Source organism: Epinephelus fuscoguttatus, linkage group LG4 (genome assembly GCF_011397635.1).
Source record: "Epinephelus fuscoguttatus linkage group LG4, E.fuscoguttatus.final_Chr_v1".
NCBI classification, from domain to species: domain Eukaryota; kingdom Metazoa; phylum Chordata; class Actinopteri; order Perciformes; family Serranidae; genus Epinephelus; species Epinephelus fuscoguttatus.
Genome location: NC_064755.1, coordinates 39524911 through 39541570, shown reverse-complemented (window position 1 = coordinate 39541570; position 16660 = coordinate 39524911). Strand labels below are relative to the sequence as shown.

The 16660-nt window shown below is 41.5% G+C and overlaps 2 protein-coding genes across 5 annotated transcripts in view; both read left to right on the top strand.

Annotated features, from left to right (window-relative positions):
• The window catches only part of znf609a (zinc finger protein 609a), a 62661-nt gene extending 58726 nt beyond the window's left edge, over positions 1-3935 (top strand). For 3 of the 4 annotated variants that reach the window (XM_049575150.1, XM_049575153.1, XM_049575152.1), the window contains 4 exons: positions 666-1047; positions 1283-1651; positions 1774-1843; positions 2976-3935. In XM_049575150.1, the coding sequence (XP_049431107.1) occupies positions 666-1047; positions 1283-1651; positions 1774-1843; positions 2976-2985 (831 nt within the window). In that variant the 3' untranslated portion in view covers positions 2986-3935. Of the gene's footprint in view, positions 1-665; positions 1048-1282; positions 1652-1773; positions 1853-2975 lie in introns of all 4 variants that reach the window. The other variant, XM_049575151.1, reaches the window with a different exon arrangement.
• A 5176-nt stretch (positions 3936-9111) lies between these two features.
• The window catches only part of LOC125888001 (GRAM domain-containing protein 2A), a 45389-nt gene continuing 37840 nt past the window's right edge, over positions 9112-16660 (top strand). The window contains exons 1-2 of the mRNA XM_049575159.1: positions 9112-9274; positions 10549-10709. The gene's annotated coding sequence lies outside the window, so the exon portion shown is untranslated. The remainder of the gene's footprint in view (positions 9275-10548; positions 10710-16660) is intronic.

Genomic DNA, 16660 nt, shown 5'->3' with positions numbered 1-16660 from the left:
TTCAGAGATACAAGCTGCTCCAGCTAAATAACCCTGGGGCTGCTTAACCACATCTGCAACATGAGATCTTTCCCTTGGGTTCATTTTGTCTAACTGATCAAGTAAATACTGTACTTGTGACCCGTGTGTGATCACGCCACAGACTGAATCACTTCAGGGTAGACAACGAGCAATTGATTAGAATTATGGAGATATATAAAATAGTTACCCTTGTGTGTTTCTGTCGTTTTCAGCAGTAACAAGTGTAAAGATACACAGTTAAACATGGTGGTCTGACCTATCTGACGTTTCTGCTCTGTATTTTATATACTGTGTTGCTTTGTAAGCATTTTTAAGAAACTAAATCGGCTGGCACAGAAGCCGAGCAGTGTCCTGCTGCGGACAGGGCCGCAGGAACGTGTATTTTAGACGCCTCTTGTATGGAGTATGCATGCATACATTTGAAACATACTACTTTGTAATAACATTGCCCCCTGAACTTTGACCCACTTGCTCATGTATCTGTCGCAGTCCATTCAAAATTTGATGTAAAAAACAGTGCGTTTGGCAAAGTGCAATCACAGCAGTTAGAATGGCAGCAGAGTTTGATCCAGTGGACTTTATTAAAACATCTTCAAGTATCACCACTGTCAGCTGTCTGTACTAACTTGTCTTCCTCTGTGCAGGAGCCGGACTCGCGCTTGTGGCCGTACGTCTACCCCAACAAATACTCGGAAGCTCCTAAACTGCAGGAGGAGGACAGGTGGAAGGAGGAGCGCGAGAGGGAGCGCGACAGGAAAGGGAAGGAGGAGAGGCCGCGGCCGAAGGAAGGCCTCCAGAAAGAGGAGGCGAAGGAGGGGGCGGAGGGCAGGACTCAGCTGCCTCCTGAGGAGCACCGTGGGGGAGGGAAGGAGGCACGTCCCCCCCACATGCAGTTCTCCTCCCCCCTGGCCCAGCACCAGGGCTACATGCCCTACATGCATGGACCTTACGCCTACAGCCACGGCTATGAGCCCAACCACCCCGGCTACAGAGGCATGCCCTCGGTCATGATGCAGAACTACCCTGGTAAGAAGAAGGAGGAGCTTAACTAGATGTGTCTCCTCATGATTTGAATAACCTTTATTTTATCCAGCGAGAGTCCAGGAACACAGGATTAGTGTTCAGTTATCAGTCGACTGACAAAAAAATGAAAGGAATTTATGAGTCTTCTGGTTCTGAAAGGTCAGAAAAGGGTTAAAAAGTGACGACAGAATGTTTGAAGATGCTCTCAGCTCTTACTCAGACATGTCTCTGTCCTCAGGCTCGTACCTGCCGGCCGGTTACTCCTTCCCCTCGTACGGAGGGAAGGTGGCAGCAGGAGAGGAGGGGGAGAAGCCCTCCAGGTCCAGTCCCACGGTGAAGCCGTCCAGCGAGGCCAAAGCTCTGGACCTGCTGCAGCAGCACGCCAGCCAGTACAAGAGCAAATCCCCGTCCATCCAAGACAACAAGACGCCGCACGACCGGGAGCGAGAGCGAGACAGGGAGCGGGAGAGAGATCGGGAGCGAGACAGAGACCGGGAGAGAGAGGGCGACCGACCGCGATCTTCACCGTCCCAACGCATGCTGCCGTCCCATCATCACCTGGGATACCCGCTGCTGTCGGGACAGTACGACCTGTCCTACGCCTCAGGTGAGACACACTGGGACAGAGTCTCCATTTAATCTTCAAGAGAATATTAAGCAAAATAATAGAAATGCAAATATACACGACACTCACTGAACATGTTGCATCTGTCTCTCTCTCTGTCTCAGGTCTCTCCTCCTCAGCCATCGTCGCCAGCCAGCAAGCGTCCGCCCCGTCCATGTACCCACCTGCACGGAGGTGAGAACGGTAAGACTTACACACATTTTATATCTTTACTTTAAACATCCCTCCATGAATACTTTATTTTATTTACATCTTAACTTAAACACTTAACTCAAGACTGTTTCACTTACTGACACAGCTCTGAGTGTCTTTCCTCTTCTGTTCATTGCAGTGAGTTTAATCCACAGTCTCAGTCTGCAGCACCACCTGGTGGTCAGCAACATCACTCTTTTCTGAAGGACTGAAAGAAATGTGGAATTGTTTACTATGGTGCACTTTCAGTATAAATTTGCATCTGTACTGGATGTGACTGCAGCAGGTTTAATTTAATACTTAGAGGTCAAAGGTCAGGGCAACAGTCGTTCTCTGCAGAGATGCTTCAGTGTTAAAGTTGTCTTTAAAGTGTGTGCGTTAATGTCTTCAGCAGATTATTTGATACTGAAGTATCAGCTCTCAGATCACATTCACTTATTTAATGATAAAATAATAAAGGCTGCATTTAATATAAGTTAATTCTTTATTGATCCACTGAAGAAATGTTTATGTTGCAGCAGCAGAGGACAGAAGTGAACAAATACGCAGGGCAAGAAGAAGAAAAAAAGGAAACTAAAATAAGAATTGAAGTTAAAATAGAAACTACACTAGAGCAATTTAAGATACAGTCAATATATGAAAGCAGAGTCAGACTGATAACTCTGTTTAGCACATTAACAACCATATAACAATATATTCATTAATAAATACAAAATGTGACTTCTCACTATTTAACTGTAAGATTCACTTTTAGTGTTTGTTACTATCATCTTTGATGTGATGTGCACCATTAACACACCAGCGTACCCATGTAGGTGGAGTTAGCACACCAGTTGACAGTTACTGTAGCTGACAGATAGACTGAATCTGCCACTAAATTTCAGCAGTCAGGGGCCGTACACATGCCGTGTTTTTTGCGCCCTCAAATTCATTGTTTTCAACGTAGACGCACGGCAGGTGAGCTCAAACACCAGAGTGACGCTGTCGCGGTGCACACGTTCCTGAGTGCCTGTTTTTCAAGGCACGACAGCTGGCACAGAAAAGGCATAAAAGTAGCGCCCAGATTTTCAGGCTTGCTCCTGTTGACCTGTAATGTCCTCTCACCTGTCTGCAGGCACACCTGATTGGCTGACCTCCACCTGCCCCGGAGTCATGTGACTGGATCACATGAGGAAGCATTTCTGTTTCAACATCAGTTCAATGGTGTTTGTGTACGTTTGATTTCTCCTCCTGGACGTCCAGCCGGCCACTCCGCTCCTCGCTGGACTGCTGAGACTTCCGGAGGATTACTGGTTCTACTGGTGCTACTGGTCCTGCTGGTTCCAGATGGTACCACGGTGCTCGGGTGTGGGGGGGGGGGGGTGGCAGAGGTTTTGGCTCAAGGACAAAGAGGACCTGGTGGGTGGAGACGTGCAAGATGCTGCTGGGACGTACGGAGGAGCAGCCATTGTTGTGGAGGCGGGCGGGTCGTCGGCAGCGACGGGAGGGGGCGTTCAGAGTCACGTTGGCGTGCTGCTGCAGTTGAGAGCGCACGGGGCAGTCGCTTCCTCCCCGGCCGAGCCTTCAGTCGTCTCACAGGTTTTTTTTTAAATTTCTCCTCACATTTCTGCGACGTCCTCCGACCCCCAGACTTTACCCGCCGTGACCTCTGACCTCTCTGAGGAGCTGCCACTCAGCCCTGGACTCTGCCTCCACCGGACGCCGTCACACTTTCACCTGGAAGTATCTCAGCTTCACAGGAAATTAAAAAAAAAAATACTGTGGACGGAGGAGGATGGACCAATCAGAGGGCAGCGTTGGGACTGATGCTGCTTCCTCAGACTCCTCCTCCTCAGTGTGTAGCTGTACTGTACTCTGTGTATGTGTGTGTGCGTGTGTGCGTGTGTATGCGTGCGAGTGTGTGTGTGTGTGTGTGTGTGTGTGTGTGTGTGTGTGTAAATACTGTACAGAGGAATTATTTTAAAGAGCCTGTTGGATGCTGTTGGATTTCCTACTCTTCTTTTTGTCTGGTAGCCTCTGCCTCTGTTTTTCTACTGTTGTTGATCTGATATTAAACCTGTAGCTGGTGGAACGGCGCCCGAGCTCATTGTCCTCTTTTATTCCCCTGAAACATCGATGACAGAAGAAGGAAGTGTTTTAACAACATGAGAGCTGAGGTCAGTTTGCAGGCTCAGATTGTACGAGCAGAAAAAGATGGTAATTAAATTCTCAAAGCTGTTTCCTCTCACCTTCAGCTGTCTGAATCACCTGAGCTCCAATTCAAACTGACACCTGAGCTTAGTTTGTCTGATTTGACCTTGAAGTCTCTTTGTCAGACGCCTCTTTCAAAATAAAAGCTGGGACAGAGGTGTTGAAGCACTGCTCATCATCTGCACTTTAAAAATCTCTTTGTTCAGTGGCTAAAATCACATCTCATACAGCGTCTGCACAAAAACTTGTTCATAAATCAGCGCAACAAAAATGTTTTTAGGATCAAAATAATTTAAAAGTTGTAGATTTACATCCTGTTTTCACTGCAGGAACTTTTTCAGGTTCAGAAAACAGTTTAGAAAGTCAACACGAACACAGGTGCTTTTGAAAACAAGGCTTTTCCTCCTCTGTTCTAACAAACAATATCCCATCCAAACACGCTGTTGTAAAAAATGTGTCCAAATCGTTGGCCAATCAGAGGCCTGTAAAAACTCCTTACCTGAAGGCTATGTGTTCCCTCTGCTCCTCAGTATTGTGGAGGAGTAACTGAACATTTGTGTAAACATGTAAAAATTCCTTTAAGCAAAGTCAGAGCAGCACTTTTTTGTTCACCTCCTCCATTACTGAAATGTTATCTCATTTCTCACTTTGACAGAGTAACCTTGTGTGTGTGGACGAGGCCTCAGGAACCTTGTTGTTTCCACCGGGGTAAACTTTAGTTAGTTGGTTAAATTCAGTCCCTGATGCATGTGTTCATCACACGTTCAAGAATCAGTGTCATCAAACATGTTTTTTGTAATCGCTGTCAGACTGATGTGATTTTCCTGATCTTCATGATTCCTCAGGTCACATTTCTAAATTTCAAACTTCTGTGTTTGCAGCCGTCACAACAACTTTAAACCTGATTTTTTTTTTTTTTTTTTTTTTTTTAAAAACATTTTCATTTGCTCGATTTTATAGGAATTGGTGGGATTTTATTGATACCAAAGATTCTGCTTATCAGTCCAATTCTTCAATTACTGATCAGTTTTCTGTGTGAAACCTAGAACTTTTTTATTTTAGTATCATAATTTCTCTGACAGTAATCAACAGATTATTTAGCAAAGCCAGAATTCCTTAGCTGCACCCTTTAGATTATTTTTTTTTAAAGCTTTTTATTCAGTTGAATTCATGATCAGTTGCCATAGTTACCTGCAGTGTTAGACACCCTGATGTGAAACAGTTGCTAAACTTTTGACCCGTGTTTGTTTGAGGCGTCCTGTTATATGATTTTAACGGACACTCACCAACCAATCAGAAGCCGGTATCTATCGTCGCCATGGCATCATAAAGGTTAAAGCAGCAGTTAAACCGGCTTCATGACGTCTTTTATTCTCCATAAAATCCATGATGACGTGTTTTCATTAGAAAAGCTGTGCGATCAGATGCAGTCAGTGAAGAGACGTCAACACATTCACACACAGAGGCTTGCTCAGAACATCTGATGCTTTAAATAAAAAATATCTTTAAGTTTTGGGTTTAAAACATCTGAAACGTCACAATTAAATGTCAAAGCAGGATGCAGTTCAGCTACATGTTGGAGCTTTGATGTTTTACACTGATTCACACAAAATGAACTCTCTGGTTTCAGTTTCTCTCTAATGTGAAAATGATTTACTACTGTTCTGTCATGTGGTAAATTAAATGTTTTTCACTTTTGGACTGACTCGAACAAAAAAAAAAAGCTCTGCAGAGTTGTGAGTCATTTTTGACTTTTCTTCAGCAAAACAGTTGAATTAATTTTGAAAAATAATCAACAGGTTAATTGAAAATGAACAAATAATCGTTAGCTGGAGCCCCAAGCAACAGATTGTTAGATTAATTTGTTTTAATTAATAATTTCTCAAATTGAAATGAATGCTTTTAGCTTTTTTCCAAGCAGCTGCTGCTTCTGTCTGTCTGTCTGTCTGTCTGTCTGTCTGTCTCTCTCTCTCTCTCTCTCTCTCTCTCTGTCTCCTCACTGTGATCCAGGTGACTGAAGGATGCCGTCTGGAGCCGCGCTGACCTTGTTTCACCTTCATGTCCTGATGTATCAGGTGAACAGACAACATTAGAAAAGGGGTGGGAGGCAAGCTACAGCCCGCTGCCTGCTTTATAAGAAAAATGAACTAGATTATAACTGGAGGATATTTCTAATAAATTACTTTATGTACATTGTATCAGCGAGCTCTGCCGTTGCACTTCTTTATTTGAACACTGGGTGTCGCTGTTTCACCTACAATGACTGACTCATGGCGGCAGATCATTAAAAGATGAAAGATGGAGAAATACTATTTTCAAAACATTTCATAATAAACAGCATAAAGCCAATACAGATAATAACACATTATGGGGATACAAACAGAACATTAACAGAAATCTTTCATCAGATCATGAGATGCCGTACAGGGTGAAGACGATCACTGTTTTAACCGCTTTCACATTTAAAGAGAAGAATTGATGCTGATGATTTTTGTTTGAGTTCAGATCCAAATATTATAAGAGTGTTTGATAGGAAAATTTTGATTAATGAATGTGAGATTTTACAAGTAAACGAATCAAATTGATGATTTGATATTAACTTGATAGAGGGGTAGATAAAAAGCCAAACAACACATTTGCATATCAGTCTTCGGGAATCTTTGAAGAAATGCCTTGGTGGGATAAAAATGGTGAATCATCTTAAACATCCCTTACTTCACCGTATTTGTAAAAAGGTATTTAGAGGGTAGGCTGCAGATTTTCCTCCAGTCCAGGTCTGACGTGAGGTTATTCCAGTAGGAAACAACATTTGGAACAGAGACGTTTTCTTTTTCAAATAAAGCAGGTATAACACAGTTATATATATAATTTTTTTTTTAGAGGAGAAACAGGTCTGTCTGAAATACTTTTTTTCTGTGGCGGATGGGCTTTCTGGTGTAGAAACACTAATTTGCTTGTAGTCTTACTGGTTAAAAATGATGCGTTTTCAATTGTTTGGCCTGTGACTTTTTTTTTTTTTTTTTGTATATGACCCAAAGGAAAAAAAAACAGTGGTGCTCCCTGCATATGAATCTCCCTCTGGAGTTTTTCAGAGGGGCTCCTGATGAGGTTAATTCTTTGGAGCCTGCATGGTGCTTCAAATCAGACATGGTTCCAACCAGTCATTATCGGTAATTTAAACTAAACTTAAACTTTTTAGTTTACTGAAATAGAAATTAAAACTAAACTTCAGGGGGGAAAATCACTCAAACAACATTGTGTACTTACAAGACTAACTTAAATAAAATAAAATAAAAAAATACAGAAAATGTCTTGTTTTAGTTTTTGTCAGTTTGGTCAAACTTGACAACACAACATGAGGTATTGGTGCATCTGTTAGAGGCTGGGATGTTGACATAACTGTCCTCAAAAAGCTTATATTGTAACACCTCCTGTGAACTTCTCAAATCGCACCCCTTACAAATACCCTAATATTATGCTAAAAAATTGAATTAATATTGAAACTAATTACACAACTAAAACTAAACATTTTTAAACATCAGAAACTAAAGTGACAAGCAAACTTGCTCTGGAAACTTGCTGAAACTGAACTGAACTAAAAGCAATAAGAAAAGGAAAACAAATGAACAATAAAATACAAAACCGTACCACCCTGATTTCAAATGTTTTCATCAAAGCAAACTAGCCATTTTTCCACAAACACACATGAGAAAGACTAACATAAAATTAGAGAGCCCCCTAAAACACCCCACCCACAGCCCTGGTATGGTGGAAGTTTTAATAAGTTTGAATAAAACAAATAAACAAAATTCAGTCAAATAAGGTATGCGATCCTAATGTTTGTCCAGAAAGTATATATTACACTGTCAAGTAGAGAATAAAAACATTGGAGGACATGTTTCCTTATTAAATAGGTGAGGGGGTGTAATGAAGAGCCTAATATTTTCTACACATTGTTAGTTTAGATGCTTTATAACTGTGAGGTGCAACATGAACACATATCTGTAGATTCAATGTGACTTACACTTCCTGAGGATATCATCAACTCTGATGTCCGTCCTGAAGAAACTTCCATAAATCTCATAGAAATCATAGGAACAAAAACCCTCCTTATAACTGCAGAACCTGCTTGAGAATTGTCATGTTTTTAAGTTTTCCTTGGTTTTAAAGTAATCCAGTGACAGTTCTCTGTACATCCATGGGTACACTGCAAACAGGACCTGCTAATAAATAATTCGGCATACTTTTAATGAAAACTAAATATAAACAGGTTAAAAAAACGGGGCTCAAGATGCAGCTCAGAGCTGTTAGCAGTCCCAAACAAAGCTGTGACTCACGTATTTTAACTACCTCTTCTCAGAGTCGTATCTTTGTCAAATCCACACACACATATTTTTAAATTCAGTGTGACTTACGCTTTTCTGGGGAGATGGCTGTCATGAGTAAACGTCCATAATCCTGCTAAGAAATCATAAAGAGAAAAAAAGACGCTTCTCGTTACTGCAGAATCTGCCTGAGAATCATCGTGTTTTTAAGTTTACTTCAGGATCTGAGTCATCCAGTGACAGTTGTCGGTACATTGATGGGTACACTGCAAACAGGAGCTGCTAGTGGCTAATTCGGCTCACTTTAAATGCAGAATTGACAAACTACAGACAAATGTAAGATAAAAGGATTCATGCAGTGTGGTTGTTTCACCACAAAGAGGCGCTGCTGTACTGTTACAGATTAATTAAAGGGCCGGTTCACCAAAACTAGATAAAAACAAAGCTGTATTTTCTCATTTAAGTTTCCAATCATGCTGAAAGTTTTGATTTAATTTCTTTAAGATTTCTGCCTCCAATCAAATACAATGGAGCTCAAACAAAATCTCATTATACAAGGAAAAATTATGTGTATGGCTCAAAGAGAAATGTTTTGACTTTCTCTTGGGGTTTCGTGGTTCACTCACAGCATTGAATTATGGGTCGCTGTACCTGTTGTATGACCCTTGTGACAGAAGAGAGCGTTTTACCTGGAAATAATCAGGAACCACGCATGCTGCACCACCGCGACTCCACCCGCCTCACAGCTTCTGCTTCTCAGTGCTGGTAAACTTCACAGGATGTTTCAGTGCAGATTAAAGAGCAGATCAGAGCATGTGGTTTCCTCATAGTGACAGCAGACCTTCAGCTCAGAGCAGAGAGGAAGTGAACCCAGAAAACTGCTTCTTCTTACTGCGCAGTGAGTCTTAAACGTGCCTTATATTTTTAATGTAGATGTCCAGTGTGTTTTAAAGCTTGTTTCCTAAATAATTTATCCTCCAGAGACTCTGAAGTTCAGTGACATATTTTAATGTGTTGTGACTCTGTTTTATGCATCATGTTAAAGGGCACCTCAGCTCCGACTTCATGTGGGACTGAACTATTTGTATCCTGTTTTACAGCAGTCACTTCAATTTATAAGTAACATTTTTCTATTTAAAATGGGATGTGTGTTCCCATAATCTCCATACCCACCGTGTGTCTGCTGCTTGATAGAAACAAACTAGGTACACTGCAAAACAAATCCTCAACTTATTGAGTCATTTCTGTCTGTAATTAAGTGTTTTTTGCTTTTTAATTTTGTTTTTTATTTAAGGAACAGTGTGTAAAGGGTGTGTGGGGGTAGTTGTATCTTGCAGTGAGGAGTGCAGATTACAACTAGCTGTGGTCATTGTTCAGGAGGTTTTTACCAGGAGCTCATTTATCATTTATTTTCCATAACCTCTTATCCTGTTAGAGGTCACTGGGGGCTGGAGCCTATCCCAGCTGACACTGAATGAAAGACAGGGTACACCCTGGACAGGTCACCAGACTATCACAGGGCTGACACATAGAGACAGACAACCATTCACACCTACGGACAATTTGGAGTCGCCAATTAACCTGCATGTCTTTGGACACAGGGAGAACATGCAGACTCTGCACAGAAGGGCTCCCCCACCCTGGGTTCGAATGAGGAACCCTCTTGCTGTGGTGACGGTGCTAACCACTGCATCACTGTGCAACCCATGAAGACACTTATTATATTATATATTATCTTACAAACTGGACCTTTAAATAGAGGTGGAGAAAACATCTTCAACCTTATTTAAGGAAGTACGTAAAGCACACTGCGGCACTGTAATCAATGAAAATTAAACATAATTTTAGATAGTTTTTAAAAAGTATTCAACAGACCCCAGAATGACTGAATTACAGACTAAAATTAGTGACAAAAAATGAAATAGTTTTGCAGTGTATTCCAGAGATTGTAGGGTTAAAGGGGGCCCGGCAGTCCAGTGTGGCCCTTGCCCCCCCTTATAGATTATTACGGCCCTGTTTAAATGCATTTCTGTAATCACATAGTCTGAATATATAACCAAACCCTGCCCATACTATTCCATCTTTACTGACGCTTTCATTTTGTTAATTCTTCACCACATGCTTTTATTCTGAAGACCACTTCCTGTCACTTCCTGTCTTGTGTGTGTTAAGCTGTGTGGACTTGACTCAGCTGGTCCAGCGGACTCCCTGCAGCAGCAGCAGCAGCAGCTCTGCTCCGCTCGGACCGACAGACAGACGGACGAACGGTCACCGGACAGACCGGGTACCTGCTGTACAGCCGCGGACCTGATTGAAGACTGCAGGACACACAGGTAAGAGTGACTGTGTTGTATTTCACTGTGAATGTGAGAAGGGACACGCTGCTGATGTCATCACTGATGTGGTGCCTTTTAATGTCAGTAACGTGTGTTAGCTATGTAGTGTGACGATGGTAGTACTGTAGTATCAGCGGGATCGTTACTGCTGTTAGTTACATTACTGGGAACAGTATGTTTAATGGTAGTTGTGTTAGGCTGTTATAGTGTCTGTGTCAGTGGTGCACAGATGCTGCTAGAGGTGGAATGTAACTAAGTAGAATTTACTCGAGTACTTAAGTGCAGTTTTAAGCTACTTGTACTTTGAGTATTCATATGTATGCAGCTTTATACCTTTCCTCCACTATGTTTCTCTGGGAATAAATTGTACTTTTTACTGCACTACATGTATTTAAAAGATTACTTTACACATTTACATCATTAATGCAAAATATAGTCAGCTAATCAATTATGATGTATGATTATTGATGAAACTATCTACAAGTATCTTGAGTTAGAAGGTTAAATGAGCTCCATCTTCACCAGATGCACGCTGGTGCGATGGTCAGCAATGCCACCTCACAGCAAGAGGGTTCCTGGGGTTCGAACCCAGGGTGGGGGAGCCCTCCTGTGTGGAGTTTGCATGCTCTCCCTGTGTCAGCGTGGGTTTCCTCCAGGTGCTCCAGCTTCCTCCCACAGTCCAAAGACATGCAGGTTAACTGGTGACTCTAAATTGTCCGTAGATGTGAATGATATAATATATATACTGTTCTTAAATTGCCTAATGAGTACTGTTGGAGCCATAACATAGTTTGGTTTATATTAGCCGTATCTAAACAAGGTGAATATAAATATAGACATGCAGTTATGAACTCAGAGTGGAGCATTCATGTGTGAGGTGCATATAGGTGAGCTCCAGGTGATGGCAGTCAGGTGGCAAACAGATTTGATCGTGTTGTGGAAGCATGTCGAAAAGCTTTAAGCATTAGCGTGTAAAACTGAATTAGCTGAATGGAATAATGATTACGTTTGAACAATGCTGTTGCCCTCCTGTGCTATGGTGAGCATGTGTGTATTGTATTGAGAATAAACGGACTGTCCAGAACAAGTTCACCTGTTCATCCCTCAGTGGCTTGTTTAGACATTTGTTTTGTTAAAAAGTCACGTCAACTACTTTTTTTTTTTTTTTTTTTTTTGATACTTCAAGCTTATTTCTCTGATAGTACTTCTATACTTTTACTTAAGTAAGATTGTCAGTGCAGAACTTGTAACAGAGTATTTTCACACTGTGGTATTACTGCTTTAACTTAAAGGTCCAGTGTGCAGGATTTAGGGGGATACATTGCAGGTATGTAATATAATATAATAAGTATGTTTTCTTTGGTGTATAATCACCTGAAAATAAGAATCATTGTGTTTTCATTACCTTAGAATGAGAAGTTTATATCTACACAGGGAGCGGGTCCTCGTTTATGGAGATCACCATGTTGCACTGCTATGTTTCTACAGTAGCCCAGAATGGACAAACCAGACACCGGCTCTAGATAGAGACATTCATGTTTTTGTATCGGCCGCTGTAGTTAGCAGCCCCTCCTTGTACCGGTGTTTGAACCGGTTTAAATCACCTGAGGTCTCACTTATGAACATTGCGTACACACAAAACGAGGCCTGAAAGAAGCGTACGCCACTTCCCACGCAAAAGATCATATGTGATCTATAAAACAGACTCAGTGGGAGGAACTTTGACCCATGCTTACGAACATTTTGGAGACGGGAAATTGGCGATGCAGATAGTGAGATGGAAGCCTGATTGTAGAAATTGTTGAATATTTTTGGTGCATGCTATTTTTGGCTTTTGTCTGTACATATATTTTAGTATGGATCAACACATTCTCACCCCGACCTCGTCACATATCAACCTTTTTTCGTTGGTTTCTGACGCCACAAGTCACTTCCCAAGTGCCGGATTTTGACGATTTTGGATTGAGACCTGGAGACGGAGAGACCGCTGTGGATAATTTTGCTCCCTGTAAAAACTTCCTTAAAGCAGCTGTGCGGAATTTTACGTTTTTGTTGATTATAGTGCCCCCTTTGGTCGAAGCGGTATGACACCCACAGCCTGGTGTCGTAAAATTCCGACTGCAGCCAGCATTCGGCTTCATTCATAAAATCTCGACTGCAACCGGCAATTACCGCATGCATTTGTTTTGGAGAGCGAGAGGAAAATCATAAATGTTCTGGTGTCGCTCTGAATTTCTTATAAACTGAGGACATCTGCCTGCTGTGTATTTGTGTTCATGGTCACAGTCACAGATAATTTTGTGGCGTTTGTTGTAACGTTAAAAGCGGTTCACATCAGCTAACGTTACATTTAGCTTGCTTATAACTTCCATGTCGTCATATATTGAAGTTAAACAACGTCTAACAAGTTTCGGTATATTCTCTAAATAAAAACAAAAATGACATACCTGTCGATTAGGAAAAGGGCCAACTCGGGATCAGTTTTAAAACCTTTCAAATCTCTCAGCTCTCTCCACTTGGTGAATGCCCGACCGAGGTTTACAAGCGTTTGGGCTCGAGCCCTGTCACTGTCCCGTTTAGCCTTCTTCTGTTCTTCTGTTCTTTTGCTTTGAGATGGTGCTCCTTCTTTATCCGCCATGACATCGAAAGTACAACCAAGTCCTTATAGATACATCTGGTAAAACTGTTATGTGTTCAGCAATGCCCGTTGCGTACCGCTTACTCGAAGAACACTCTCTGTAAACACGGCTCTTCTTCTTCTCTCGATTTATTGGCGGATTGCAAACAGGTGCATACCACCTACTGTACAAGAGACTACTCCCTACTACATGTCATTTAGCCTGTTTCTTAAATCCTACTGGTAAACACGGCTCCTTCTTCTTCTGTGGTTTAATGGCTGCGGGAGTGCAGACTTACTTCTGCCTCCGGGTGCTGTATTCTGGTTTGCTGAGTTCTGCTGTGTCTGACCCGACCGAGGCTACGCTAAATAGCCATGTAGAGAAAGGCTTTTTTGTCACTGTTGGGTTCAAATAAATATGCAGATCTTCAAGGAGGGGTGATACGAACTAGGGACAGTTTTATAAATGGTAAAAAGTTCCACACAGCTGCTTTAACATCTGGCTGTTATTGTATCAGAGAAAAAGGGTGAGCGCACATTAGCAGGTGCAAGGCTAACGGCTGGTTTCCAAGATGTCAAACCCCGTAGGAGAAACACTGATTTATAACATGTAACTGCTTTATTGGTTCTCGGTTTAAAAAAAGAGACCTCTGCAGATAATTCGGTTCCTGGTTATAACCTGCTGAGCAATGAACACTGAAGGAATTCTAACCAGGAGAAGTTTCTACGCCAACAATTCCCGCTAAATCTTTCACACTGTACCTTTAAGTTAAAGACCTGATTGCTTCTTCCCTCACTGCAAAGCACTTAATGGTTAAAGGGATGTGTTACACTACATTTCTCTGATAGCTACAGTTTCTTTGATGTAGAGAGAACATGATAAATTTATGAGACATGATGCAGTATAATAGATGAAAAGCTCAGCACAGCGTTGCGGGTGTTTTCAGTGACTGTAGCTGATCAGAGGCTGAAGATGTGCTGTAATTAACATGGATAAGAAAGATTAAGTTTTAAATTACAGTTGTTTCATCTTGTTGTATGCATGTAAGATTTAAAAAATAATAAGATTTTAAGGACCTTTGATGAGCTCCATAGTTTAACACTCTGATTGTATAATGAGTACTTTTACTTCAGGTACAATTTGCTTGTAATACTTCTTAACTTTTACTCGAGTACAGTGATGAGTGATGGCTGTAACAGAGTATTTTCACACGATCTGAGTACTCCTTCCACTGCTGGATATCACCATATGTTGGTTCACAGAGGCGGAGGAAGATCTGAATACACAGCCTGGTGTTTTGGCTCGGCCCGCTCGCTGTGTTTTCTGTTTCCTCCTGTGTGTTCAGAGGCTCTCGGGTCTCTCCGGCACCGCAAACAAAACACCTCATTCACTGAGAGGCGGCAGAACCAGGCAAGCTCCAAAGAAAAACCCCACAGTCCTCCGCCCACAGAGACGTTTATCACAGTCCTTCACCCACAGAGACGTTTCTCACCTCCTCTATGGGATTCAAATTAACTGTCACCTGGGTTATTACTCACTGTTGTCACTCATCATCTCGCCTCATATTAGTATCATAACAACAACTGTGATATTATTTGCATGATGATCTGAAACGTCTTCATCTGTTTAACAAACATGTTTTTTTATAATTAAGGATTTTTATGTGTTTTTATGTTATGTTTTATATTTTTCATGTCATCGGGAGGAAACAGTGAGCTACAGACAGGAGGGACGGAAGACAATAGGAGAAATATAATAACACCAGGAAAGTTCCGTCCTTTACATGTTAAAAAGTAAAAGTACTAATACCACACTGTGAAAATACTCCACTACAAGTAAAAGTCCTGGAATTAAAACCTTACTTAAGTAGAAGTATGTGTCAGCAAAATGTAGTTAAGTGCAGTAAAGAGTTTCCGTGTCATTTTACCGCTGCAGATGTTTAAGGGTGAGCTTATTTTAACTCTTTTATATACTGTTGGCTTTAATCTACATCGATGCATCATATCCTATATGATCATCATGTGTTTGTAGCGTGACTGTCCTGTGAGAACCACGAATCACTATAAAGTCGGAAAAACAGCCGTGTTTAACATGAACATAAACAAAACATAACAGTAAAGCAATTAAAAAAAAACTTAAACATAAGGAAACAATTTGAATCAGTCAATAAATAAGTAAATACATAAGTTAAAATAAACAAATAAGTAACAAAATAGAAGAATATGCCAGCTAGAAAAACAGATTAGGAGGTGGATGAAACAGTTGTCTGAAAAGAAACAGACACATGCAGTAAAATGTACAAAATTTACCTCTGAGATAGAGTAGAGGTATGAAGTAACATAATATGAAGTTTGTACTTATGTGCAGTACTTGAAATAAAAGTACTTAGTTACTTTCCACCTCTGCCGTTGTGACATGTCACTTTTCAGTTGGTGAGTAGACGTCGTGAGTCGACCTGTGCAGCAGGTGCTGTGATGTATGAACAGACGGAGGAAAATGAGTTGTGGTTTTAGTGGAATATTATTTTCTTATTGTTTGCATACATTTGATTAAAGAGGATGCTGCTGTGGTGGAGACCAGTCTGACCATCAGGATAAACCTAACTGACTGGTTTCACTGGTTCTGCAGCCGTGGACACAAACCACATAGAGCTGGATATCAGGATTCTATCTGGATTATGTTCTGTCTGTTTAGAAGATTTGATAACGAAGCTTCACTGGGCAAGATACTGAACCCTAAAGTGCTCCTGATGGCTGTTCCATTGGTGTGTGAGAGTGTGTGAGTGGTTACTGAGTAGGTCAACACAGGTGGCACCATGTGTGGTAGCCTAGAGCACCTGTGTGTGAATGGGTGACTGTGACGTAACGCTTTGAGTGTTTGGAAGACTAGAAAGGTGCTATACAAGTCCATTTTAAGGGATTTTGTGCAACTGTGTACGTCGCTCAACTTAGGAGAAATTAAGCCTTAAGGGTCATTATTATGGAGAAAAGTTAAGGTGTTTTGTGCAGCAGGTCCCAGTGCTTAGTAATCTGTGAACTTTCCAGAAAGACACTGGTCGCTGGTTTTCAGGCAAACAAAATGGAAGAGAAGCGTGCTCTGGCCGTGTTCATCCCAGCTGAACAAAATGTCGGACGAAAACTATCTATACTATAACAGAGACAGAAAAGCTCATTTGTGAGAGCACATCAGTCAGACACTGAGTTTGCTGGTGCTTTTATCACCGCGTTGATGAAGTGATATCTTGTACGACTGTTATCTGTGTGGTCAGCCCTCTGTTAAAGTAGCGTCATCAACACTGACGCTGGGAGGGCTTTTTATATGAAGCGCTGA